The following is a 25,036-nucleotide window of genomic DNA, read 5'->3' as shown; positions in this document are numbered from 1 at the left end:
CTCGCTGCTCCTGGTGCTGCTGCCGTCCCCCGCCTGGTGCCAGCACCCGCCTGCCCCGGGCCGGGGTGACCGTCCCACCGGGGTTTTACTGGTGTGCGTGTGGTTCATCTAATCACAGCAAATACTTGTGAGCTTTTCCTGTGCCATCTTTCTCTGTCCCCTGGCTCTAATATCACCCTTACTTTTTGTAAAGTTCTAGTGGAAATTTAGCCTGTCCATGATGGGCCACGAAACAGCTGTCCCTTTGCAGGTGTTGGTGGGTTCCCACAGGGTTTCCTGTGTCCCCGTGGCAGTGGGGAGAAAAAGGCACCCTGAAATGTTACCATCCCTGTAAAACCACGGTTCACCTCGTTTGACATCTCCCCGGTGAAGCCGCTGCCTTGCTCCCTCTCCTGGAGATCCACGTCACACCGTGTGGAGAGGTGACGGCACGTGGCTTGACGGGGCATCCCAGGCAGAGCCAGTCCTGTGACAGTGGCAGGTCTTGCGCCTGTGTCCCTGCGGTGGCCTGGCCACTGGTGGAGTGACAAACCCCTCGGGTGCCAGGGACGCTGACAGTCCCTGTTGCTGCCGCGGGCACTGGCTGCCACCGTCCCGCTTGCCATCTGCTGCCCAAGAGCCGCCTCCTGCGGGTGCTGCCAGCACCAGGGAGCTGCGGCTGCACAGATGGATGTCGGCGCCGGCTTAACGCAGAGCCGAGGTGACAGCTCGGCCTGGCAGGACACTGACTGGGAGGAAGGCAAGGCCCCGCGGCTGTTGCTGCTGCTTGGTACCCGCTGCGCCAGCTGGGACGGGCAGCACCGGCCCCGGCAGCTGCCGGCACACGGTCAGGGCGGGGAGAGGGCCGGGCCGGGGGGTCAGCCTCTGCTCCCCAGCTCCCAGGGTGCCGGGGCAGGGGCTGGACCGAGGGTCCCCGCGAGCAGCATCGCGCGGCTGCTCGCCGTGGGTTGTGTGACAGAACATCCTGCTGCAGGCAGTACTGCTGCGGCCGGGAGGTGCCGAACGGGGACACGCCGTGAGCAGAGGGTGGTGGCAGAGACGGGGGTGCAGCCCAGCCGGGGTGCTCACCCGGCGGCGGGGCACAGCCAGCCCTGCCTCGGCTGGCCCTGCGGCTGCTGGGGATTCACCAAATCCAGCCAGTCCCAACGTCTGCCCCGTATCTTGGGCGAGCAGGCGGGAGCGCGTCCCTCTTCGTGGAAGGGCAGTTATCGCCCCCGCAGACACCCAGCCCTGCGCAGCACGTTCCACAGCCCGCCCGGGACAGAGGGAGCTCCCCGGGAGGAGAAGGTGCTGTCGCTGCGAGGACAGGGGCGTTTCAGCCATTCCACCTGGTGAGCCTTCTCCGCATGACGTTTCAGGGTGGGAACACACACAGCTCCGCCGATGCTCCTGCCCCGGGAGGCTTCCCGCGCTATTTGCCTGGGTGCTTTCCTCTCCGTGGCTTGCTGTGGATATTTGGGTTTATTTGGGGGTTTATTACGGCAGAAGCCCCAGCTACAGAGTGAGGCAGCGAGCTGGGATCCGGTAACGCAAACGATGCTTCCCGGTGACATTGGAAGAGCTGCAGCGGCACGTCCTGCTCCTATGCTGCCCAGTCCCATATGTTAAAATGTTGTTGCTGTCAAAACAGCCTTCACATATTTAAAGCTAGATTATCCACAATTACATCTGCCCAGAGGACTTAGCAACCCCACGTGGGTCTATTTTTAGCTCTGTTTCAGAACTAACAAACTGGGCTGGTTTATATATCTCTTTTCTCCTCCCATATTTATAGCTTGTCAAAATAGGAGCTGTTTGCAGACAATTGGAAGGCAGCTGCTCGGAAGAATAATGGCCTTCTAAAAGCAAATATTGTCATGACGGGGGGAGGGAGCCTTAATGCCTGGTGTGATGGAGGCACCACCTGCTAGCAGGTGCCTGCTCCCAAATATCGGGGTGCGCAGGAGGATGGGTTGTCTGCCGGAGCTGGGGCTGTGCCGGGGGTTCGGAGGGGCTGTTTTTGTGCTTGGTTCACAAACAGCATCAGTGCTGAAGCCATGGGGTACCCGAGAGCCCCGCTCTCCCCAGGCCTGGCGTGAACCCCCGGCTCGTCCCAGGCTCCCACCCAGCAGAGGCGCGTGGAGCCGTGATGGGTCCGTGAACAGGTCAGAGCTGCGTCGGGAAGTCTGTGAGACGACCCAAAGGTCACTTCATGCAGACACCGGCCTGTCTCGTTCCTCTCCAATGTTAGCGGTGTCACGCCAAGGATAGCTCCTTCCTCCAGCAAGCAATTTGGTGCTAATCCTCTTCAGTTTGGAAGGCAGAGCTTGGTGCTCTCTCCCCTGAGGTGATGCGGGTTCCGCCGCTCGGTGACAAGGGGCCGATAACTGCCCATTCCCGCTGCACCAGGGGCTGGAGAGCGGGCAGGGCTTCAAGCAGGTCTGCACCGGAGCTCCAAATCCAAGCGCAGCTGTGTCAGCCCAGCGGTTCGCCCCGCGCTTGCACGTGGAGCGCCAGGACAGGAGGTTTGCTGCCAGGCAGGAGGATGAGAAGGGGATGGCAGGAAGGACAGGATCAGAGCAGGGATCCGCGTCTGCTCCCTGAGAGCACCAGCGCTCAGGGAAAGACTGAGAAACAGGGCGTAAGTCGTGTCCTTTCATCTCTTGTTCCCCATTGTAGATGAGGGTGCACAGTGTGAGGTGATTTAATGAGGAAGATGTCAGCTTTCAACCTAACGACTGCATCATTTTCCATCTTTTTGATCTGGAAGAGGCAAGGAAAAAGCCACAGAGCAATAGAAACCCATTTCTCCATGTGATTGACTTCAGCATATTCCCTGTTGTAGGGATGTGTCACTGAGATAATACCTGTGTTTTAGCTCCACAAATTATATGTCTTTTACCACTCTCACATCAAACACGGTGATGGTGTCTGAGGGAGACGGGCAGTGGAGGCGGCGGCAGGTCCTGGGGCACTGCTGGGTCAGGCTGTGCCCCCCGCACCGGGACAGTTCCTGTGTGAGCTGCCCCCCCGCTCCCCGCTGGCCAGCGCAGGATGTCACTGGACGTGCTGGGACATGCAGGCCAGGGCTGGCTCTCGCAGGGACGGGGCTGGAGCGCTGGCTTCGGGACGTGCCAGCATCGCCTGCTGCTGCGGGAGCAGCACCAGCCCCGTGTCCTTCCGGTGTCCCCTGCCCTGATAAAGCCTGTGGCGGGTGACTGTCCCTAAACGGCTCCTGAGCTGCCCCCAGCAGCCCGACCCCTCTGCCTGACCCACCCGCTCCTGCATCCCTCGCAGCATCCTCGGGAAGGGACAGCGCTTGGCTGAGGTTAAAGCTTGGGCCGATTCCTGGGCCGCCCAGCTGGATACTGGGGGCATTTGATTAGAATAACGGCTCCAGGGACGGTCTTTGTTCTGCACGAGTTGCTGGGGAAGGGCCAAGGACTAAGGAGGGTGGCACTGGAAGCGTCAGGCGTGTGGCTGATGTTAGTTTGCTCTACATCCTGAATCTGACTTTATTAGTGATGTTAATGATAAATGATGGCATTTAGTTCACTGATTTGCTAGTAAAATTCAAAGGATCTGCTCATGCTGTGAAGACTTATTTCCTCTGCTGATTTGATCTAATTTAATTGAATACTGAAATCTTGGAGCTCATCTCTTCAGAAAGCCTGCGTTCACAGGGAAAAATACCCCAAATTATCGAGAATGCAATTTCCATATACTTGTGCTGCTGTCACAGGCATGACTCCCTTGCACTGTGTTTAACCATCAGAAGTGACACAGTCACTCAGGGGAGCAAACAGGGCAGGGGCTGACGCTTCGCCCGGGGTCCTGCCCCGTTCCGCGCCCGCAGCCCCGTCCGGTTCATCCGCTGCCCGGTGGCCCCGCCACGCGCTGGGGAGCCAGAGCTGCTCTGCTCGCGGTGCCGAGCGCTGGGCTGGGCACCAAAATGCCACCCTTGCTGTGGAGTCCTGGGGTGTGCGTGATGGGAAGGTACTTTCTGAGAGCTGCTTAGCAAAGCTGTGTCTCTCTAGAGGCTGCTGAAGGAGGAATGGTTCCAAAAATAAAATCAGGAGAACCTCTAGATAGATGTATAGATGCATGTAGATAGGTATCTGTGTATCTTCTCACATAAAGCAGATCCAGCTCTCTAAGCCCCCTGGACTATCAGAGACGGCTTTATACAAACACAGAGCAGGGAACTGGGTGTTCCTGTCTGGCCCCAGCGTGTTTGATGGGGAGAGTGTTGCAGCAGCAGTCTTGGATGAGGAGCTTTGTCCCCATTTGTCCCCCAGTTATTTTTAGGTTGTCTTTTCTGATCACTTTACCTACTGAAGTCTCTTCTCTCAAAGCCTCTGACCACAGCATGGGTGCCCACGTGCTCACCCACCACCTCGCAGCCCTTGCGGGTGCTGAATCCCCCGACGCCAGAGCCGGGGGCTGCTCTGGTGCAGGGCCGGCTGCTCTGCAAGGGCGGGTGGTACCTGCCCGAGCCCGGGCTGCCTTCTGCAGCCAGAGGTCGTTCACTCCTAATGAGTTTTTGTTCTTTCAGTGCAGCTTTGATTGCTTTCCCTGCTCGTTTCCTGGGAAGGCTGATAATTGTGCTGGGGAGATGAAGCTGTGCTCAGCCCCGAGTCAGGCAAAACGTCGATGCTTGTGTGCTCTCGTGACGGGCTCTGGACAGGGACATTGGCTCCCTGTCGAGCCAAGCAGATAAATTTCTTTGTGCACGTCACTCCTGTAGTTCTGCAGAGGAGCCCCAGCAGCGGGCACAGGCAGCTGCCGGGTTCGGCACCGCGGCGCGGTGGGGAAGCTGTGCTGGCTGTTCCAGGCCGGCAGCGGGGGAGCTGGGTCTGCCCCGTGCCTCAGCACACACCGGCCCCCTTCCCGTCAGCCCAAATTCATGGGTGCTGGGGCTGCTGGTGCCATATTGCACTTGTCTCGCACTGTTTCAAGAGACAAAACTTGAAGTGCCTGTGTGGAGGAGCCGGCTTCGTGCTTTCTTGGTGTTTCCTCTATGTCTTTCTAACTGAAGTCATAAAATAAATCTCTAATCAGACTACTTAGTGCTGGATGTAACAATCTAAAGCTCTATTTCTCATGATGCTTCTCTTAAAACTGTATGCACTCGTATCCTCTTCCTGCAGCACTGTTTGAAATGCTGTAATCACTTTCTCCCTAGTTTCCCAGCTCCCAAATCCTTTTCTTCGTATGCCAGGAAAATTGGAATGTGACTGCTCCTTTGCAGAGAACTGGTTAATATTTTTGTCTTTCGGTCGTGCTGCTTCGGCTCCTTTTGTTCCTCTCTGGCTCCTGGTCCCTGGCGCTGGCGCAGCTGCCCCGTCCCAGGGCTCGCACAAGCGCACTGAAATGCTCGGGGGTCTCTGGGCGAGTGCTGGGGGCGGTGGGGAAGGGTCCCGGGCAGAAGTCTCAGCTCCGCGTGGGCCTTGGTGGGGACGCGCTGCCTGTGCCCAGCCCGGCCACGGCAGGCACCCGGCATAGCTGGTGTATTTCTGGCTCTGTCCCTCATGAGCCGGGGAACCAGAAATATCTCCTGGAACGGGAGGTGCGGGGGGTGTCGGGGATTTATCCTGCGCCATCTGATGAGGCTGTGGCTCGAGAATCCCTGAGTCACCAGAGCCGGGCTCGGCTGCACCCCGTGCTCCGGTGTGAACAACGGGACCTTCGGGGTGGGAATGTGCCCCTGAGCGGCTCGGGAAGGGCAGCGCGCTGCTCCGAGCCGAGGGGTCATTTGATCTCACCGCAGAATTAGCATAAAAGCCAAAGTTATTCCATAAATATATGGCTTCTTAATAATATTAAGTGTCATTCACTCACAGGAGATTCAGTAATATCGGGGATGAAGGCTTGATCTTGTCACAATCTGGTATTTTCAGATCCTTCTTTCTTAGCAGAGTGTCCAGAAGAAAATGCCAAGTTTCACATAAATGAGCCAGCCACCCAGGTGATTTATTAATTACGGCGTGTAATTGTCCTAACCTGCCGTGAGCCCTCTCCAGCCCCTTGGGAGCCAGCTTCCTCGTTAGCTGCAAAACTGTTCTCTCTGAAGCAAAAACATCAGGGCATTTTTAAAGAGATATTTATTTCTTCATAAAATAGAGGCAGCTGCTTAACTCCTCTGCTCCCATTGGCATCCCCGGCATCCCACCCCAGCCTGTCCTGGAGCCTTCATGAGACAGCAGAACATAGGAATACAGAGCCGCTTTTTCAGTGTTCCATGGCAGCCGCGAGCAACGTCCTCTGGAGCAGGAGTCGCTGTGCCCACCACCCGTGTGTCCGGTGGCTGAGCACTCAGACCCCCAGGAGAGCCCCTGGCCCCTGGGAAGGTGTCCCCGTCACCCGATGGAGCTGCTGTGTGCTGGGCTGGGGGCAGAGGGGGCTCCGGCGTTTCCTCACAGCCCTTGCTCTGCGCAGGAGGGAAGCAGGTCCTGGCACGGCTGCAGCCCAGGAACCGAGCTCCCAAACCTGCCCTTCCCCAGCACCAGCCTCCTCCAGCCGCTCGCCGTTTATTGTCTTGCTCTTGTCCTATAAATTACACATCAGCTGCTACAGGGTCCAGAAGCAATTGATTACAGTGCAGGCTCGTTTGCTGTATTTGGGTGGAGAAGGAAATATGGCTGAGTGTGTCTGCTTAAAGTGATTCTCTATCTCCAAATATGAGAGAATTGAACATCTTTAAAGATCAATACAAAGCCACTTCAGCATAAAACAAGAGGAGATTAATACTTAACTTGTCTGGCAAAGGGGAAGAGAGACAGTGGAAAATGTCTCAGGAGAGAGACTCAATGAAATTTGAAGCTGCCTGTTTAATGTGAGAGGTAAAAGGTTTAAAATTAAAAAACCCCTCCCCCTCCATTAACTGGAAGCTAATGAGGTGCTGGAGAATTGGTATCATTTGGCATGGAAATAGGCTCTAATTTTTTTTTTTTTCCTTTCCTACGCCTGAGAAGTTTGTCAGACTGATGATTTGTGTTTGAAAGGAAGCAGCCAGGTATTTTCTGCAAGAACAAAGTGGTTTGTTGGTCCAACAAAAACTTTGTTAAAAGGCTTCGCAGTGGGAGTTAAGCACCAGCGATGAAGGTAGCACCCTGGTTTAACAGAATTCTTGCCTCTTACACACTCGCATTCTCTCACCCACCACGTGCGGTTTGCAATCATCCAGTGTTGTCCTGAAGAGGCAGAAATGCATTTTGGGGTGTTTTGAGAATGGGTTGGGCTTTTCTTTGTGGGGAAGTGGAGCCCTCAACACTCGTCTGCTGGAATTACTGTGCTGGAAAGACCTTCTGCTGCTTCAGCCTTCCCAGGGACCTGTTGGGATCTGCTGAAATACAAAAATACTAATCTTGGATGTAAGTTCAGGTCTTGACTCTGAAGAGCTACACACATGCTGTGTAGGTCAATATGGATGGTGTGATGACAGGTGAACTGCCATCGGGTCCTTCTGGGGTGAATAATGTGACGTGTTTGCAAAAATAACATTGCACATATTTTTATCTGACTTACAGTAGGATGCATAAAGAGATTACAATGATGATGGGCTTTTTGGTTGTATTTCAAGAACAGATCCGATTAGAGATTGTGCTGAAACATTTTGATAGAAAAGGCAGAGCTAAGGTCATGTCGATCACTGTAAGCATGGCATGGAGGCGGCGAGGGCAGCTGCTCCGCGCCAGATGTGATCTGTGGCCTGTGCGAGCTGTTTGCTCCTGAGCAAACACATTTATTACAGACTTTGCCGGGAGAGCCCCATGCACTGTTAATGATTGACTGCCCTGGCCCGGGGTTTCCAGGCCGCTCGTGCTCTGCTGCGCGCGAGCCCATGGGCATCGCTGCTGCCCCGTCTCCCACTTGGGTGGGATGCTTGTGGTGAGGGGCTGTGGTCGGCCTTGCAGCCCATGCGTGCCCCCCAGCCAGCTGCCTGTTTGCAGCAGGGTCCTCCCAAAGCCCTGCCCCGGCGGCTGTGACAATTTGCCAAAGGGCCGCTCTGCGGTGCTGCACCCGGCGGGAGGTGATGCTCCCGGCGGGAGGTGCTGCTCTCCCTGCTGCAAGGCCAGGCTGGTTGAAGCACACCCAGGGGAACGGTTTGATGGACTCAGCCAGACAATGCAGTAGATTTTGATTTCTCTGGGGCTGGCTGTGAAGATGCAGAGCTCCAGTGGGTTTTGGGTAGACGCTGACGTTTCAGTCCTGTGAAGGCTGGATTTTCGCCTGCGTGTTCTCATACGTGCCTAAAGCACGGACTGTTTTCATCCCTCTAACCAGGAACATGCTCAAAATGCTGTAGCTAGTCCTGTGTCTAATTCCTGTGAAAATTAAACTCGCAGAGGAGGAAGGTGAGATGGGAGGGGTGGGGGGGCAGAGACACCCGGGTGTTTTATCACCATGGCAACAAAGACTTCCAGGGAAAGGTGCTGAGGTTGTAAAGTAGATCATTTACAGTTTACTTAATTTTATATGTATATATTTCCTGGAACAAGCTGTGTGCCAGCTCCCCTGTGGAAGAGCAAGCCGCAGGGCTGGTGCTGTCGCGCTGCTCCCAGTCCTGGCTCCTGCAGCTCTGCAGCGGGAGGGAGGGAGAGATGGGAGAGAGAGAGGGAGCTCATCCCTGGCACCGGCACAGCAGGCACGGGGCTTGGCCCAGCTCAGAGCTGTCCTGTACAGGGAAGGTTTGCTGGCGTCTGGAAAAGACAGAAGAAAACATTTGCAGGGCAGGAAAAAAACCCTTCCCTCTGTTCAGATTTTAAAGGAGCTGTGATGCAACTTCCCCTATTTAAAGAGCTGGTGTATGGGTGAGGGCACAGGCTGTTTTCATTAAGACCTCGGCATAGTCACCATCCCTGCAGGTGGTAAAAAGACGTGTAGATATGGCACTTGGGGACATGGTTTAGTGGCACTTGGCTGCGTTGGGTCAGTGGTTGGGCTCGAGCGTCTTAAAGGTTTTTTCCAACCTAACTGATTCTGTGATCGGGGTAACGCAGCGCCAGTGGGGACACCAGAGCTCTGCCACAGGGAGTGGGGTCCCCGGTCACTTACCGTGCCCACACCCCAGCTCCCCGGCTGACGGGCTGCGGGGGCACAAGGGGACAAGGGGGCGCTCCCCGTTCCCGCGGCCACTTCGCGGGGCTGGCGGCCGCGCGCTGCTCCCCCGCCTCGCGCATCCCCGCGCATCCCCGCGCGGCGGCGGGAGCGCGCAGGGGGCGCGGGGGCGGGCGCGGCGCCGGCCGCAGGTGCGCGGCTCGGGCCGGAGCGGCGGCGGCGATGTCCCGGGCGGGCGGCAGGATGCGGTCCCGGCGGGCGGGGATCCGCGCGGCCGTGGTGCTCATCGGGCTGCTGCACCGCTCCCGCCGGCAGAGCCGGGAGCAGAGGTGAGGCGGGGCCGGTCCCTCCGCCGGACGGGCGGGCAGAGCCCTCCTGCCGCTCGGCAGCCGCGGGGCCGGGGCTGGGGGGAGCCGGCGGGAGCGGGGCCGGGGCTGGGAGGAGCCGGCGGGAGCGGGGCTGGGGGCTCGGGGGGAGCCGGCGGGAGCGGGCTCGCGGCGGCTCTTACCCGGGCGGACCCAGGATGGTCCGAGCCGCAGCTGCCCCGGGGCCGGAGCGCGGGGTCACCGTGGCCCGCCCGGGTGCGGGACTGCGGGCAGGGGCTGCTGCTCCGCTCCCCCCGGCTGGTCAGCCCCGGCACCCGTTCCTTCTGCTTTAGGGGAGCGAGAAGGACCGTTCTCTTTCAGGGATCGCCTTGTTCACAGGACTGCTTTAACTCAGCTCAACAGCTTTGTCTCTTTGCTGGGGAACAGCTGACAAACGGTTTCATCTTTCATTGACTAAGCCACGGATTGTACTTTATGTTCAACTTTGTGTTTTGAGGAAATAGCATGTTTGCAATATTGTGTTAGCTGGCATCTGCTCGGCTCCGCTTCCCCCTCCATCATTAACAGGAGTTGCTGTTGGCTTCAAAGATTTACCCTGCTCTGATTTATGGTGCACGTCCTCGGTCAGGGAGTTCTCTCTCCTCCGGAACTGTGCTGCTCTGGCAACTTTGCTGTTAAAAATAGTAAGAAATGTACATCCAAACCTCAGTGGTGTGCACACTTCTCGTTCGAGGTGGAAGCGATGTGGGCACTGCTGTGGATTGAGGGTTTGGTTTGGGTTTTTTTTGTTTGTTTGTTTCTTTAATTTGTGAGTTTGTACCAAAACCATATGAATGAAGAATTGATTATTTTGAATTTTTGTTGTAAAGTATCCCCCAGTCTGTGAGCCTGAAAAATCAGAATAAGATGGTTGGGCCACAGGGTCAATACCCTCTCTTTTGGTGCTGCCGCCTTATGTGCTTTGCCTTGAGAGCAGGATTTAGCGATGCTTTTATGACTTAGTGATGGCCTTCCTGTACAGTTTGTGTGTTGCTGGTGTTGTTTTGCAATATTTTCTTCTCCTGTGTGGGGTTTTAGGTAGATCATCAAAGCCAAACAGTTGGTAAAATCAGCCCTCAGGTCCTGATGGTCATGAATTAACAGCAGAGATGGATGTTCACCCGGGCTGGGCTGTGGGGTGCAGGGGCTGCGTTGGGGTGCCCCAGCAGGCTCTGCCATTCCCATCCCTGCTGTTGCCCCTTTGGCTTGTTGAGCCCAGGCCCATCCCTGCTGTAGCTCCGCCCATGGGCCCGGGTTCCAGCAAGTTTTGGAGGGGCTTGCTGTTTTGGAGGTAGCTGGGTCCCCCATGTCGCCCCAGCACTCCGTGGTCCAGAGCCTCTTCTCCAGCTCTCGTGTGCTGCGGGTAGGGAGCGTCCGAGTGCTGGGGGGTCTGCACCACTGGCAGGGGCGCGAATGCTCCTCCGAACATCATCCCTGCTGAAACTCCTTGGCCATCCCGCGTTCACCTGACAGCACGACAGGGAGAGAAGTGCTTTAGTAGCCACACTGAGCAGGATGTTTCCCAAAGAGTTGTCTTTCCCCTAGGTACCACATTTCTATGAGTGAGCTCTGCGTGACACTTAGGGGCTGAGAAAAAAATCTGTCTCTGAACTCTCACAGAAGTCTGGCCGGTGATGTGTGAGTCTGGGGTTTTTTTTATTTTTTTCCCCACCGTCGTGTGTTGAGCACAAACCCGCTCAGTGTAGTTCTTGCTGCAGGGTTTACTGAGTACAATGAGACTCACACAGCCATCTCAAAGGGAGAACAAGACCCTGAGGAGGTTTTTTCCTGTCTGTTCTGGACTGAGAAGCCTTCATGGGAGTGATTGCAAGAATTCAAGCAGTGCTTTACGATGGCTGCTTCTCCTTACGCAAGCTGCCAGGGCCATCAAAGTGACATAATCTGCAGGAAAAGGAAGGGACTGCTAGCGGCATCGTCAAAAGGGACACTGTTCTTCCACCTGCTCCTATTTTCTTTTTTTCCTCCTACATTTGGTCTTTGTTCTGCGTTTGCAATTGAATTTTGCTTTACATGAGCCATATGCAAGCCTGGCAGGATTGGTGGCAGCTGCAGAGTCCCTGGTGGCCCATGTCCCTTCCTTGTTAGCAACCCAGCAAAGTGCAGCATGACAAATCGACCTCACCGAGCTCCCCTTGCAGAGCCGGGGTGCCGGTTACCTGCTCCCCCTGCCCGCAGTCGATCTGTCCGTGCCAGTCCTGTGCACTGGGGCTGGAGGGAACAGCAGCTGGGGCCCAGGGGGGCTCAGGCTCCTCCTGCCTCTGGTCCCGCTCCAGAAACCTCGGATTTGGAACTGGGTATTTTCACCTAAATCCATTTTCCTGAATGTCCCGCACACAAGCCAGGTGATGTGATGGTGGCTGTTGTCTCGGAGGTGAATCCAGGGTGGGTGCCGTGGTGTGGGCGCACCCCTCCCTTCGCTTGTTGGCCTCAGCCACGCTGTAGGCAATCGGGAATACGGCAAATGTCTGTTGTTGCTGTGGTTCGTTCACTGCTTGGTTCAGTGAAGGGTACCCATGGACGGTCTGTCTCCCTGAGCCACGAGTGAAGTCTTTGTGCTGTTCAAGTTTTAACTCCCATTGGTTTCAGTTCACCAGAGCAGCATCCTGTGCACTTTGGGCCTCTCCCCTCTCCCCACCTGCCGCCGGTGCAGATGCTCAGGCAGGGACAGTGGCCCCTGGTTGTTCGGTGTCAGTTCCACCTGTGGCTGGAGCTGCTGTTTTCTGGGAGCTGTTCTCTGCAATTCGCAAGTTATTGAATCAGCTCAGAAAGGGCTGCCCAAGGCTCGCTGGCTCATGGTTGTCAGGAGTCGGATCAGATGAGCTTTTGGTTTTAAAAGGTCTACGAGTGCCCTGGCTGCGTTACCCAAATGCCGTGGGAAATCACTGTGTCCTCTCTGCTCCTGCAAGGGACATCAGACAACAAAATTTGTAAATGACAAAAATCTTTTTCCACCACTATTTGCATATTTGAGCCTCACTTTCCCAGCCAGACCAAGCGGGAAGTCCTTGGCCGGTGGGAAAGAACCCAGTGTCTCTGGAGGTGCAGGCAAAGCATCCCCTGCTCGCCATCCCCGAACAGGATGGGCAATGATCCCCCAGCCAGCACAGGCATCACTGCCTGCACGGGTGCGGGACGCTCCAAACTGTTCTCAACAGTATTCTCGGTGCAGAGGAGTAATTAAAGCCAAACACCTTGGCAGTTAAATGTCACCTTGCTCTGCGCAGAGTTTGGTTCCGCTGTGGGAGCTGCGCGGTCGGGGAGGCTGCGTGTGCACAGATGCAGGCTGGCAGTTTGCAAACACATAAGTTATTGCAAGGAATCTAGACCAGAAAATGCTGCGCTTGTTCTTTGCTGACTCTTGGGATTCAGTGCAGGAAAGTGACGCTTCGGGCAGCGCCAGCCTGAGCCCGGGACGTGCCGGGTCGGTCAGTTTATCAGGCAGGCTGCTTCTAGGCAGCTCTGCCCTGCGCCTGGTTAAGCTCGGAGCAGCGGCAGCGCTGGGTGCGCGTGGCCAGGAGAGTGACACCGGTCGGTGTGGGGGTCTGTGGGGCGCAGGGCTGTCTGGAGGCAGCGGAGCCCTGCGGCAGCGTGTCCTCTGCAGCCTCCTCTGGGACGGGCGATGATGCAGCGAGATCTGAGGCCCTGGGATTGGATGCAGAGCTGTGCAAAGTCAGAGTAAGGTGCCTCGTTCAGACGCTCGCTGCAGATTGCCAGGTGTAAAATCTCAGCGCGGTGCCCTTGACTCTGTTGGAAAAAAAAAAAAAAACCAAAACATTTTGGGGTTGGTTTTTTTTGCCACTTAAGAACAGCCGGCTGAGGGCTCCTGGTGGCCTCTGTGCCGGGGTATCAGCAGGTCTCACTGGTGTCCCAGGGGCTCAGTCCCAGCCCCGAGCCGCAGCCGTGGTGTGGGACCTGCCTGTGGGGAGCGGGGACGGAGGGACCCCCCCGGGGGAGAGCGAGCGCCCGGCATCCGCTCCCACCACCCGCCCCGGGACTGGGGCTTCACCTGGGTGCTGTGAGGATGAGCAGCAATGCAGAAGTGCAGTCCCCCGTGAAAACTTCAGATACTGGGCATTTAATATTAAATAAACTAAAAAGGGAGCAGCTGGCAAGGTGATGCCCATCAAGGACAAAAAAAATGATGGCTCCAAAAATAGAGGCTGTTAATTTACAGGATAGTCTTTGCTGTCCTTCTCAAGGTTATCGCATCTAGACAGGCTGAACTTGTAGCTGCAAGAGTTTTGCACTTCCTCAGGCCAGGTTTCATCTGCAGAATTAGGTGTAGGCATAAAGGTAACCTGCGATGCTCTGTGTTTAATTTACACGGTAGAACAAAAGGTAGAGCTCACTGCTTGCTGCGAAACACTTTGCCGTGTCAGATAATATGTTGACATCTCCCCTTCCCACGCATAATTTATATGAACGTACCGTGTCAATTTAGAGTCTGTCTGGTAAATCAGACGAACCAAACAAGAAGATGGGATGCATTAGAAGTTTTTCATTAGACTTTAGACTGGGGAAGCGGGAGGGAGGTGTGTGCCCAGAGGCAGGGGTTTGGCTGGGAAAGCTCAGGGGGCTCCGAGGGTCTTGGTAGCCCTGGCTCTGTGCTGAACAGGGCATTTTAATCACAGTCTCAGTGTGACCACGAGGTTTACCAAATTCAGGATATGAATTTGTAGGCGCTTTTGGGATGCAATCAGGGATGCTCTAAAGGCAAGAGAATGACTCCACCTGCCCTGGTTGTGTTGGGAACTTGCCAGCGTTACAAACCCAGTGCCCACACACTCAAAAGGGGGAAAAGTCCCCTCGTGCTTCCGCTTTGGGAGAAGCAGAGGAGCAGCCCCGCCGCATGGGCTGTGCCTTCCCAGTGCCCCCAGTGCAGCCCCTGGGGGAACAGGGTCCCGAGCTGGGGCGGTAGGGCTGATCTCACAATCTCCATTAGGAAACCCTGCAGTTGGGCGCATAACTGCATTAAGGTATTTCCTTAATTAGATTTGCTAAGTATGTAGGATTCTAATTCTTTCTTTTCCTTCTCTCTTAATTTGCCTAATGAGAAAAACAAAGAAATAAAATTACGAAAGCGATGCCTGCGTTGCCTTCCAGGAAGGCTGATGTCGAGCCGTGCAGCTCCAGGGATGCTCTTGCCCACCCCGGGTGCTGCTGCCCGGCCGGAGCAGGGTGGGCGCGGGGGCCTGGGGCCGGTGAAGCACCCGGCTGCCCGCCGGTCCTTGGTTGCTGCCCTGGGAGCGAGCGCAGTGCCGAAACCTTTGGATATGTTATCGATCCTTGAGCCGCACGTGTCCTGTGGTATCAGTGAGAGGCGAGTGGAGAGGGACCGCGGAGGCTGCTAATTGGAGCCGTGCTGTGCCAAGGCCAGGCTGAAGCTTATCACACTCTTCCTGCTGTCACTCCTCACCCCATCCTCTCCCCCGCTTCCCAATTGCCCTCCTGTGCTTCTAATTGCCCTCCCGTACCGCGGCTGCGGTCAGGCTGCTTGGGCAGGAGCCGTGTTTTCTCTTGCACCATCCTGGTGCAGGACGGGGTGGAAGAGCCTTTGGGGAAGCGACCGTGGAGCAGCGGGGCCATGCCACGGGCGGCTGTCCTGCGGCCGAGCGGTGACTCTCACACCCTGCGGGCACCGGCATCCCCAGGAAACCCTCGGGGGGCTGAATGTCCTGGGGCCACTTCCCGGGGTCTCTGCTGTGGGGGGGTGCTGGCACCTCAGGGAGCTGCGAAGCGTCCCCTGCCCCTGGTCCTTGCTGGTGTGACCACCTGGGACCTTTGCTGTGGTTCAGGCTCTGCAGATGCTTGTGCCACCGGTGCCGGCCAGGGCTGGGGTCACGGTGTGGGGCTGCTGAGGGCATCCGCTGCTCCGGTGTCATCCTCGGGGAGATCCCCGGGAGGGAGCTGCCGCTCCGTGCGAGCACGCCGGTGCGCAGATAACGACGTGCTGATCTTCCTCATGATTCATTTATCATCCCATGAGGGTAATCTGTTTGGAAATTAGGCTGATGGCCCTTGACCCCCGTAGCTGACGGCAGACTGAATCATCCCAGTCAGTTGTTGCAGTTCAACATAACATATTTCCAGTGCACGGAGGCTGATTACAAGCGGTGGCTGGTGAATGGGTTTGTTTTGCTCTCCCGGAATTGCAGGAGCAGTTCCATCAGTTTGGCCCCAAAGAAGCAATCAGCATGTGACAGAGGAACACGTTGTTAAGTTGTGTGAGTGATTTTATAATACTTAGAATATGATGCTATGGCAACCTGTTACAAATCCCAGATCAAATCAGATTATTTGTGTGCATCCCTGTAACTTCAGTCTTTGAGAAGTCTGATACATTTTATGCCTTTGAGGCCGCTGTGCAGATTAGTGCAATCAGGCAGCGCTCAGGGTTCGGAGCAGGCAGAGCAAAGGATAAGTGGTTTGCTCCACATCAGGCTGTGCTGCAGGATCCTAGAAAGTCAAAAAGCAAACCGTGGAAATATGTCATCCTCGGCATTTTTTTAATCAGTGGAGTCAGGGTGAGTTTGTGGAGAGCAGAAAGGGAAAGAGCTCGGTACACAGTACGGGTGGGCAAGACATGAATTCTGCTATTGCCCATACACGGTCTCACATCATTTTAATTCATTTCTTGCACCGGGAAACTGGAAGATACTAAGAGCTTAAATGAGCCGTAATAATGTAAGGCAAATTTGACATGCTCTGATTTAAAAGATAGAAGGAAAAAAAGATGTATATTGGTTTAAAGTAATGTAAAATATCAGTCCTTGGTCCAGATCCATGTTTGGACACAAACCGCTGGATATTTCCCCCAGTGAGTCCGGCCGTGGTTGCGCCGCGCCGTGCCGTCCCAGGGCGGCTGCCATGGGAACCAAACCTCGTTACTGCCAGATAAACAGTTGGACATTTTGGCCCGGTTTCTGCAGGACTAACCTGGCAGGGACGAGAGGAAACTAAATTAGATCTCAGATTTTCTGATTCCCAGAGTAGCATCTGGCAGCACGGCTGCGAGCGATGGCTTGGTTGTCTGCCTGGGAAGCCGTTGGTGTAGCAGGGACAGCGTATTTTTGTCAGGTGGTCGCGGGGGCTGAGGTTGCACCTTTTCGAGCCTGTGGGGTTTTTGTGTGATGCTTTTGTGGCAGGGCCGTGGCGCGGGGGCTGCTCCTGACTTCGCCAGGGTCTCACGTCCTCTCAACGCCTTTTGCTGCCTTCAAATTCCGCTCCCATGCCCCAGTACCCCGTGGCGGAGGGGTCTTGGCTGCACCCAGCCAAACCTGTGCAGGGGTGTCCCTGTGTCCTACATCAGCGTCACTGAGCCAGAAGCCTCCTCTACCATCCGTGGCTGCTGGGAGGGCGATTGGCCACGGATCCTGCCCAGACAGGGACTGTGCCAGATGGAGGGAAACTGTGGGAACGGGTTGTCATGGAAATGAGCCCTGCCGTCCCCGCTCCGCTGCCCGGCCCCGCCAGCACCACTGGTGCCCGGCCCCGCAGCCGGGAGCCTGGGCGCTCCGCGGGGTCCCAGCCTGCCTGTGCACGGGGCTCCTCAGATGGCTTGTACCATCTTTTTACGCTGGCTGTCTGTTTTTTTTCTCAGATTCAAGAGACATTGTTTTACAGGCAGCACCGCACACCCGCGGCTTTGCCAAAGAAGATAAGCCCTTATCTGCACCCGGTGCTCTGCTCAGGGCGCGGGGAAGCTGACGTGCCCGCCTTTGGTTTTTCAGGAAGCAGGAGCTGCTGAGCAGCGCGGATGTGCCCGTCGCGGAGCGGCCGCTGTCCCCCCCCCTCACCGCCCCGCCGACCATGAAGGTGAGTGCGCGGGGACGCTCGCTGGCCGTGGGCGCGCGCTCCGGCCCAGGGGCTGGTTTTGGAAGCTGAAGCTGGCGAGGAGCGGCACTGCCAACGCAGCGGCTGCGGGCTGTTCCCGGCAGCAGCCGTGGGCGGTTTCTGGAGCTCAGCCCGCGGCGTGCTCAGAGCCCATCCTGTGCCGCCGCTCCCGCTGCGCGATGCCGTCAGGGTGCAGAGTCCCAGTGCTGTTCTCCCGCTAATAAACACGCGGGCACCGCGGCGGCAGCTGCTGGCCAGCACGGGGCGGACAGCGTGTCCCCGCGGGCTGGCACTGCTGGAGGGGTCCGACCCACCGCTCATCCCCCCAGGACCACTCGCTGCTGCCTTTGGCTGCGCAGGAGGCAGCGGCTTGCAGGACATGACTTTTCCCTCTGCTCTGCCCGTGCCAGCTGACTCTGCAGGGCTCTGCCCCTCCTGGGTTTGCCCAAACCCAGTGGGAGAAGGTGACGAGCAACCTGGTCAGACCTGGAAGCTGGTCCTGCCTGAGCCAGGGCTCGCTGGCTCCTCTGCAGCTGCCAGGTCATATTTATCTCACTCAGTCTCCAGCAAGTGGGGAGCGTGCAGCCCTGTGCCAAGCAGGGCAATCCAGAGAGCTGAGGTGGTGACCCCGGCAAAGCTTCAGAGCAAATTCAACTAAACAGGACAAATTGCTACACGGGTTCACGAAAAGTAACTTCCAGCAGAGTAACCTGAGAAATTTCTACAATACCTGCTTCCAGGCAGAGGCAATTGTAGCTCTTCTCCCCAGGCTGCTGCAGAGTGCTCAATATGCTGCCACCTGGGAAATGAGTCATTCAGCTGGAGATGAGATGGATGTGAGGATTATGAGGTAGCCAAGGACCTGGTTAAATGGTTGTTAAGAGCAAGTTGGCTTGGAGATAGAATATTGAGTTGGAGGAGTTCATTAGTGGAGCTTCTGATGGGTTTTGTGTATGACCTGGGCACGGGAAGGAGCTGACGCACTTCACTGGTGACACGAGCTGTGGCACCTGGTCAGGCTGCAGCGGAGCAGGTCCTAGGGGAGTTCGTGCATCCCGCCGTGGGGCTGTGCGTCCCACCAAGGCACCGTGCATCCCGCCGAGGCACCGTGCATCCCGGCAGGAGCCTGCCCTTGCCCTGCAAACTGTCACCGGTTCCTGCCCAACCTGTTTCAGGTACTTTGCCTCCCCGGGAGCCACCCTGTGCACTAACAAAGCAGCAGCCCTGCCGTGCCCCTGCCTGGAGAAACATTAACGCGGGGGTGTGGGGCTGGGAGGGCCGGCGGGGCTGGCACCCTTGGCACAGTCTGGTGGCGGTGGCAGTTGTGGGGGGTGACACTGGGGTGACACCAGGAAGATGGTGGATTTCTTCCGGGCCCTGGTGAGTGCTTGGTGACCCCCGGGGCGCTGGGGAGGGGTGCTGGGCAGACCCCTGCCCCCCTGCGCTGTCCAAGGCGGCTCCCGCCTGCTGCAGGGTGTTCTCTCTGGCTGTCATTTTCTTCGGAAAGCTCCAAAGCCGGCACTTACCGGCTGTGCTGCGGCCTCTTCTCTGGGCATTCCTCATCTGGTCGCTGAACTCACCCGGGGTGTTGGCGTGGCTGAACAGACACTGCTGCAGCCGGCTTGGCGCTGAGGGACAGGAATCACGGACTGTGCTGGAGCTCTGGGACGTGTCTGTCCATCCCTCACGCTGCGGGTGTAGCACGCTCAGTGGTGGGGGTTGTGAGCAGGAAAGGAACAGAACTGTACCATTTCAGGATATTTTGCATTTCAGAGGTCTTTAGGCCAAGCCGTGGGCGGGTTTGTCCTGCCAAAGGTGGCTGGGAAGCAGCTGCCCGCTCTGGTGTTGCATTTGAGAAGCAGATGCAGGTTTAGTTTGGAGCAGACAGTCTTGGTGACCCAGGTGTGTGAGTGTCACCCATCCTGCAGGTGACATCGCTTCCTGCCGGGCAGCACAGCGCTGTCATTGTCTCCACTGTAACAACCGAAATATTTGTGGCCCGGTAAAGCTTGGCTTCAAGTGTGCATCAGCCCCTGAAGGGTGCAGACTGCCTGCTGGATTCAGCACGTGCACACGCTTTCTGCGGGAACGCGCTTTAGCAGGCGCAGCCAGTGCTGCTGTGCTGTTTGCTTCTCTGGTTCTGGCTGCAGCTGGAGTGGGACCTGGAATTGTTTTAGTTGACTCAAGGAGCATTTGTCTTTCTCAGAGACCTGAAGATAAACTGGAATCTAAGCCAAGCTCAAAATAAAGAAGTTTTTTTAAAGTGCTCCCAGCTTTGGGCACAGAGCTCTTCTGAGCCTGGGGTTTGTTCTTCCTCCCGTACGTGCAGCAGATAAAAACGGGGCATAGTCTAAAGCTAGAAATGTGGCCAGGGCAGGTTCCGAGGCAGGCAGCGTGCTGGGGAGCAGGACGAGGTCCCTGGCTGCAGGGCTGGGCTGCTCTCCAGAGGAGCCACACGGGGTTTTAATCAGAGCCCAGGCTTCACTAATCTCTTTAGTTCATTTGGCAAGTCGGCCGTTAACCCTGCACAGGCAGCCCAGCGCTGCTAGCAGCGGCGTTGCCAGTGTCCCCACAGAAGGTGACACGCAGACCCCAACACTCGCACCTGGCAAGGTAAGGGACACGGGGAGGCTGCTGCAGGTGTCTCGTTTGCCAGAGTACTAATTTGCACAGAGAAAGAGAGAGGGTCCTTGCTTCCTGCTCCTGCCGCGGGCCAGAGCAGCGTGCCCAGGGCAGGCTGCGGGTCCTGTGCCCTGCCTGCGTGTGGCTTGGGCTGGCTCACCTCATCTCTGCTCTAACTGAACAGGAGATTTCCTTCTTTTCTTTTTCAGTCTGCAGAATTCTTCGAAATGCTGGAGAAAATGCAGGTGAGCAGCAGCAGCGTGTGTACCGGTAGTGCCAGATGTTCCTGCCCAGCACCGTCTGCGCTTGATGTGCTGGGTGCTCCCCACACCCAGTGCCGGCAGGGTTTGCCATCTCCACACTCCACCTGGGCCAATGCTGTCAGACGGCCGGTGTCACCCTGCCACACTGGGCTGTCTCCGCTCCACAGGAAGGCAGCACGGGGGTTTCCTTTTGGAGCCCGTCCCGGGGAAATTGAGATGAAGCTGGATGGGAATATGGGGCACTTTGTGTTTGGTGCTGTGCCGGCACCTGGGAAATGATAGTCCCTGCCTCTCATTTAGACTTTTGCAGTCCGGTGACACTGTGTCCCAGGTCTTGTCCCACCACATCCCCGTCACCCATTTTCGCTGTGTTACGATGGAGCCAGCAGCTCTGCCTGGCTCGTCCTGGACACAAACCCCCTCTGTTCACGCCACTCGTGTCAGAGTGATTTCCATGTAGCAAAGTACTCTTGTGGTTTCATCTCTGTTGTTGAAAACATCTTAATTTTTCAGTCTATTTGTTTTGTTCTAAACAGGCACCAAAGCTTGAAGAACAGAGGACTGGAAGCCAAAAACATAAGGTTGGTTGAATTTTGTTTCCTGCGTGGATCTCTTCAAGTGTCCCCCCCTTACCTCAAGGGCTTTAATGTGTCTTGTCAAAGGCAGTCACTCAAAGGACTGGAAAGGATTTAAATGTTATCTAAAAACAAGGCACTGATTGAATTGCAAAGATGGAGAGAGTGGTGCCTGTAAATCCCTAATCCAGCTTTATGTCCAAACCCGTGTGTCAGCAGCAGAGCCGTGTGAAGCGGCTGGGCTCTGCCGCAGAGCTGAGCTCACGCCGGTGGCGGGGACCCCGTTGGGACGGGACTCAACCCGCTGCAGCGCTTCCCTGCAGCCCCCAGCGGGAGGTCCCTGTGCCGTGTCCCCAGGCAGTGTGGTGGCCCCGCTGCTGGGGCTTGTGCCCGTCACCGCACGCAGTGGCCTCATCCAACAGGAGCATCGCTCCCTGTCACCACCTGGCGCTCGTGCAGGGCGTGGGGAGGCGGGGGACGGTGCCCCGGGCTGGGTGTGCGCGGCTGCAGTCGTAAGGGGTGACTGGTGGGGAACACACGGTCACACGTGGTGTTTTGGTTCCTTTTTCCAGGAAGACTACATCCCGTACCCCAGCATTGATGAGGTGGGTGCCCTGAACCAAAAGTGCCTTTCCAAAAGTGCTGATAAAGGGCAGCTGGTGGAGACCCTGTTCCCAGAGGAGCTGCACGGACACCTTCCCCCTCCCACCCCTGCGGCCGTGCTGCTCCTCGCAGAATGTGTCCTCTCCAGGGGAGGTTTCGGAGAGGGGCTGGATTTGCCTCCACGGTGCTGGGGGCAGCACGTGGGGTGGTGAGACCCTGCCCCCCACACCTGCCCCCAGCCCTGCCCGAGCCCTCCCGTGTCTCTGCAGATCCTGGAGAAGGGCAGCCCTTACCCGCTGATCATCCTGCCCCAGTTCGGGGGGTACTGGATTGAGGACCCCGAGAACCTCGGCACACCCACCTCCTCCGACAGCAGCATCTGCGAGGAGGAGGAGGAGAACCTCAGCCCCAGCGCCTACGGCTACCGGCTGGAGTGCAAGGGAGAGGCGCGGGCATACAGGAAGCATTTTCTGGGGAAGGTGGGCGCCTCTCTGTGCGGGCAGCTGGTCAGCTGCAAATTGCACACTCCCTCAAGAAAAAAGAGAAATTCTAAAATTGTGGGCAAGATGGGCAAATTTTACAGCTTCTCTCTTTGCAGGGTGGGGAGGGGACCAGCGAGTACCAGCCATGGCAGCAATGGCCACGAACACGGGCTGTGCCCCCCACGGCCGCAGGGCCCCCCTGGACCCAGTGGGCACAGGAGTGCTGAGCCTGCCCTATCTGGGGGAGCAGCTGCGGCAGCCGCCTGCCCTCCCTGTGGCTCACAGCCTGTAATCCTCTTCTCCCTCTGACAGACCTGGGAGCAGGGTGGTAAAGTCCACGGGCAGAGGGATTAAAGCCTGGTCCCTGCGAGGAGGGGGTGCGAGTGTGCGTCCCTGAGGGGCGGGGGGTGTCGGGGTGGCAGGTGACTCCTGCTATCGTCCTTGCCATCGGCAAGCTGCCTTCCCCGCCGCTAACACACTGTTTTCTATTTTTAGGATCATTTAAATTTTTATTGTACAGCCAGCAGCCTTGGAAATCTGATCCTTTCTATTAAGTGTGAGGAGACAGATGGCACTGAATATTTGAGGATTATACTCAGGTATGAAAAAAAAAAAGCTTTGTTTAACAAAATATTTTCTCTTTGGGAGTCCCTTCTTTTGCTCCTGCTGTGGATGCTGGAGCCGGGCGGGCAGCGCACGGGCTGGCGCACACGGCGGGCTCGGGGTGGGGTGGGAACCAGCAGCATCAGCCTCTTACTGGTTCTGCACTGGGACTGCCTGACCTCCCCCAGTGAACACGAGACTCTGTTCTGTTGCTAAACCTGCTGAAAGGAGTGTAAGCCTCTCAGTGAGGCAGCATAACACCAGGCACATCTATCGCCTTCCCTCTGTAAGCTGACAAGCCCAGCGCATCTGAACCCTTGTGTCATTTCCCTCCAAACTATGAATATTTTAAGAGCTGCGGAGATGAGAAGACAAACAGAGCCTGTGGTTACTCAGCAGGCCCAACAAGCTCAGCAGAACGCGGTTTCCCAGCAGCCGGCGGAGCATCGCTGCGTGCGCGCAGGGCTGTGAGCGCGGGCTGCAGCTGGCGGCTCTGCCTCCAACACTCTCCAGCATCTGCTCCTTTCTGCTCCTCTGTCAGGTCCAAAGTGAAGACGCTGCATGAAAGGATCCCCCTGGCAGGGTTCAGCAAACTCCCCAGCATCCCCCAGATCGCAAAGGTAAAATGCTGGCTGGGCTGTGGCAGCGGCAGCAAAGCCCGTGCTGCTGGCCTCAGGCGGCGTTGGGTGCTGTTGGGAGACGCTGGGTGGCAGAGATACGTGCTAGCCCCGCTGTAGGTTTCCTGCTGATCCTGGGCAGGTCACTGGTTGGTGTCGGGGGGAACAGGCGGGGACATGGCAACACCTTTGGCTCAGAGATGGACCTGGGACTTGTCTCGCTGGGTACCTGCCAGGCCATGGGGCATGCCAACGAGGGGCTGCCGAGAGCAGAGCTGCTCAAGTCAGAGGCTGGAGTTGGCTCCTTTATAGGACATTCACGGCCTCGCCGTGGCGTTTCAGCAGGACAGAGCGTCTGCTCCGCGTGCCCGGGGACCTGGCGCTGACAGCTCTTTCCCCTTGCCCACAGGCCTTCTGCGATGACGCCTCTGGCCTGAAGTTCAACCCAGTTCTGTACCCCAAGGTGAGGTGACTTACCCAAGTCAGTCGCATATTCAGCAGAGAGTTTGTTGTGTTTTGAACTACCAAATGAAATAATTCACCTATTTTTTTACTGCAGGCATCCCAGATGATAGTGTCTTACGATGAACATGAGGTCAACAACACGTTCAAGTTTGGTGTGATCTACCAGAAGTTCAGGCAGGTGAGTGATCACAAATTCAGCCCTGCAGTTAGTGCTGTCACGTACAACACGCTGCATTAATGGGTGTCCTCACTAATAATGCATTTCTTATTGCTTGGATGTTTCCCCAACTCATTAAAAAAATGATGTGACTGAAAAAATTCAGTATGGAAATCAGCCCACAAGCCGCTGTAGGGAAAAGCGGATGTGAAAATAGATTTTAGCAGGCATGGTATTTTAATCAGATATATGTTTAGACAGGGAAACAGTTAGATTTGTCTAGTAGGACTGTGGGCTATGGAGACACGCGTGTGCTGCAAATGCTGTCATTAGCCGAGGGACTCCGGATGGGGAGCGCGGAGGCAGCCGAGTCGTATAACTCACCAAAGATTATTCTGACAGGCGCTCTAATTATCTTTACATATTGCATTTTATTTTGGATTGAGTAACTCATGCAAGACCATAATTAAGGTCTCATTGTTTTGAAATGTAGCGCACAAGGGATGATTCAGAGTTGGATTTTCCAAGGAGGATTCATTTGTGTTTGGGTTTTTCCCGTACGTTATCCGAAGGTCCCTTGCTGTCAGTCAGAAGTTGGTCTCAGCACCATCACCTTTGGGTGCCTTGGTGGCTGAGCGGCCGGGACTGGCGCACGGTGGGAGCAGCCTGTGCGGGGCTGTCCCGGCGTGTGGTGGCCGCTGGGGATGGTGGCTTTGGTGACACTCAGCTCGGGCAGCGCGGGGTCTCTGTGGCTGTGTCAGACCAGTGCTGCGGTGGCAGGACCGTGGCCGTCCCCAGGGCTGGTGTCCCAGGCGCTGGGCTGGCTCTGGGGACAGGCAGGGCTGCGGCTCTCCAAAGACATGCCCCGTGTTTTGTAGACCCAAGAGGAGGAGTTGTTTGGCAATAATGAGGAGAGCGCTGCCTTCAAGAACTTCTTAGGTTTTCTGGGAGACACCATAACACTCCAGGACTTCAAAGGGTAAGCTAAATAAATAGAATGTTTTTACAAATACATTTAACAAGTGACTGTGTCATATGTAAAAATATCTCCCGTGTGAGAACAGAAGTCATCTCGCTCATGAGCGGGATGTACAGACCAGAAGCAAATATAGCTTTGGCTTGTTTTTCAAAGCTGGGGGAGTTAAAAAAAAGAAATGGAGCTGCCAAGAGCGAAAAACTTCCTTTCCTGCAGTTTTGAGGCTGTGAGAAAATCCAGTTATATTCAGCCACAGACGAGGAATTTCATAAGGAAACATGCCCTGTCCGGTGTTGCTGGCTCAGCCATGGCACAAGCAGGGACCCGGCTGCAGGGGGGCTGGCAGGCGCAGGCAGCGGCACCGCTGGTGCCACGGCTGGTGCCACGCTGGTGCCAGGCTGGTGCCACGGCTGGT

At 56.4% G+C, this 25,036-nt stretch overlaps 1 protein-coding gene across 8 annotated transcripts in view; it reads left to right on the top strand.

Moving 5' to 3' along the window:
• RAP1GAP2 (RAP1 GTPase activating protein 2) overlaps positions 1-25,036 on the top strand; it is a 41,808-nt gene that overhangs the window by 4,911 nt on the left and 11,861 nt on the right. For 6 of the 8 annotated variants that reach the window (XR_010607127.1, XR_010607126.1, XM_065646849.1 and 3 more), the window contains exons 3-12: positions 17,156-17,240; positions 20,090-20,125; positions 20,680-20,724; positions 21,291-21,323; positions 21,591-21,800; positions 22,299-22,402; positions 22,948-23,026; positions 23,433-23,486; positions 23,583-23,666; positions 24,524-24,624. Coding sequence is in view for 6 of the 8 variants with exons in the window: in XM_065646849.1 (XP_065502921.1) it covers positions 17,156-17,240; positions 20,090-20,125; positions 20,680-20,724; positions 21,291-21,323; positions 21,591-21,800; positions 22,299-22,402; positions 22,948-23,026; positions 23,433-23,486; positions 23,583-23,666; positions 24,524-24,624 (831 nt within the window). In the remaining 2 variants the exon portion in view is untranslated. Of the gene's footprint in view, positions 1-1,286; positions 1,332-9,261; positions 9,369-17,155; positions 17,241-20,089; positions 20,126-20,679; positions 20,725-21,290; positions 21,324-21,590; positions 21,801-22,298; positions 22,403-22,947; positions 23,027-23,432; positions 23,487-23,582; positions 23,667-24,523; positions 24,625-25,036 lie in introns of those variants that run through there. The other 2 variants (XM_065646850.1, XM_065646853.1) reach the window with 2 other exon arrangements.

The sequence above is a fragment of the Caloenas nicobarica genome, chromosome 17, assembly GCF_036013445.1.
Source record: "Caloenas nicobarica isolate bCalNic1 chromosome 17, bCalNic1.hap1, whole genome shotgun sequence".
NCBI classification, from domain to species: Eukaryota; Metazoa; Chordata; class Aves; order Columbiformes; family Columbidae; genus Caloenas; species Caloenas nicobarica.
This window is presented reverse-complemented; position numbering and strand designations above follow the sequence as displayed.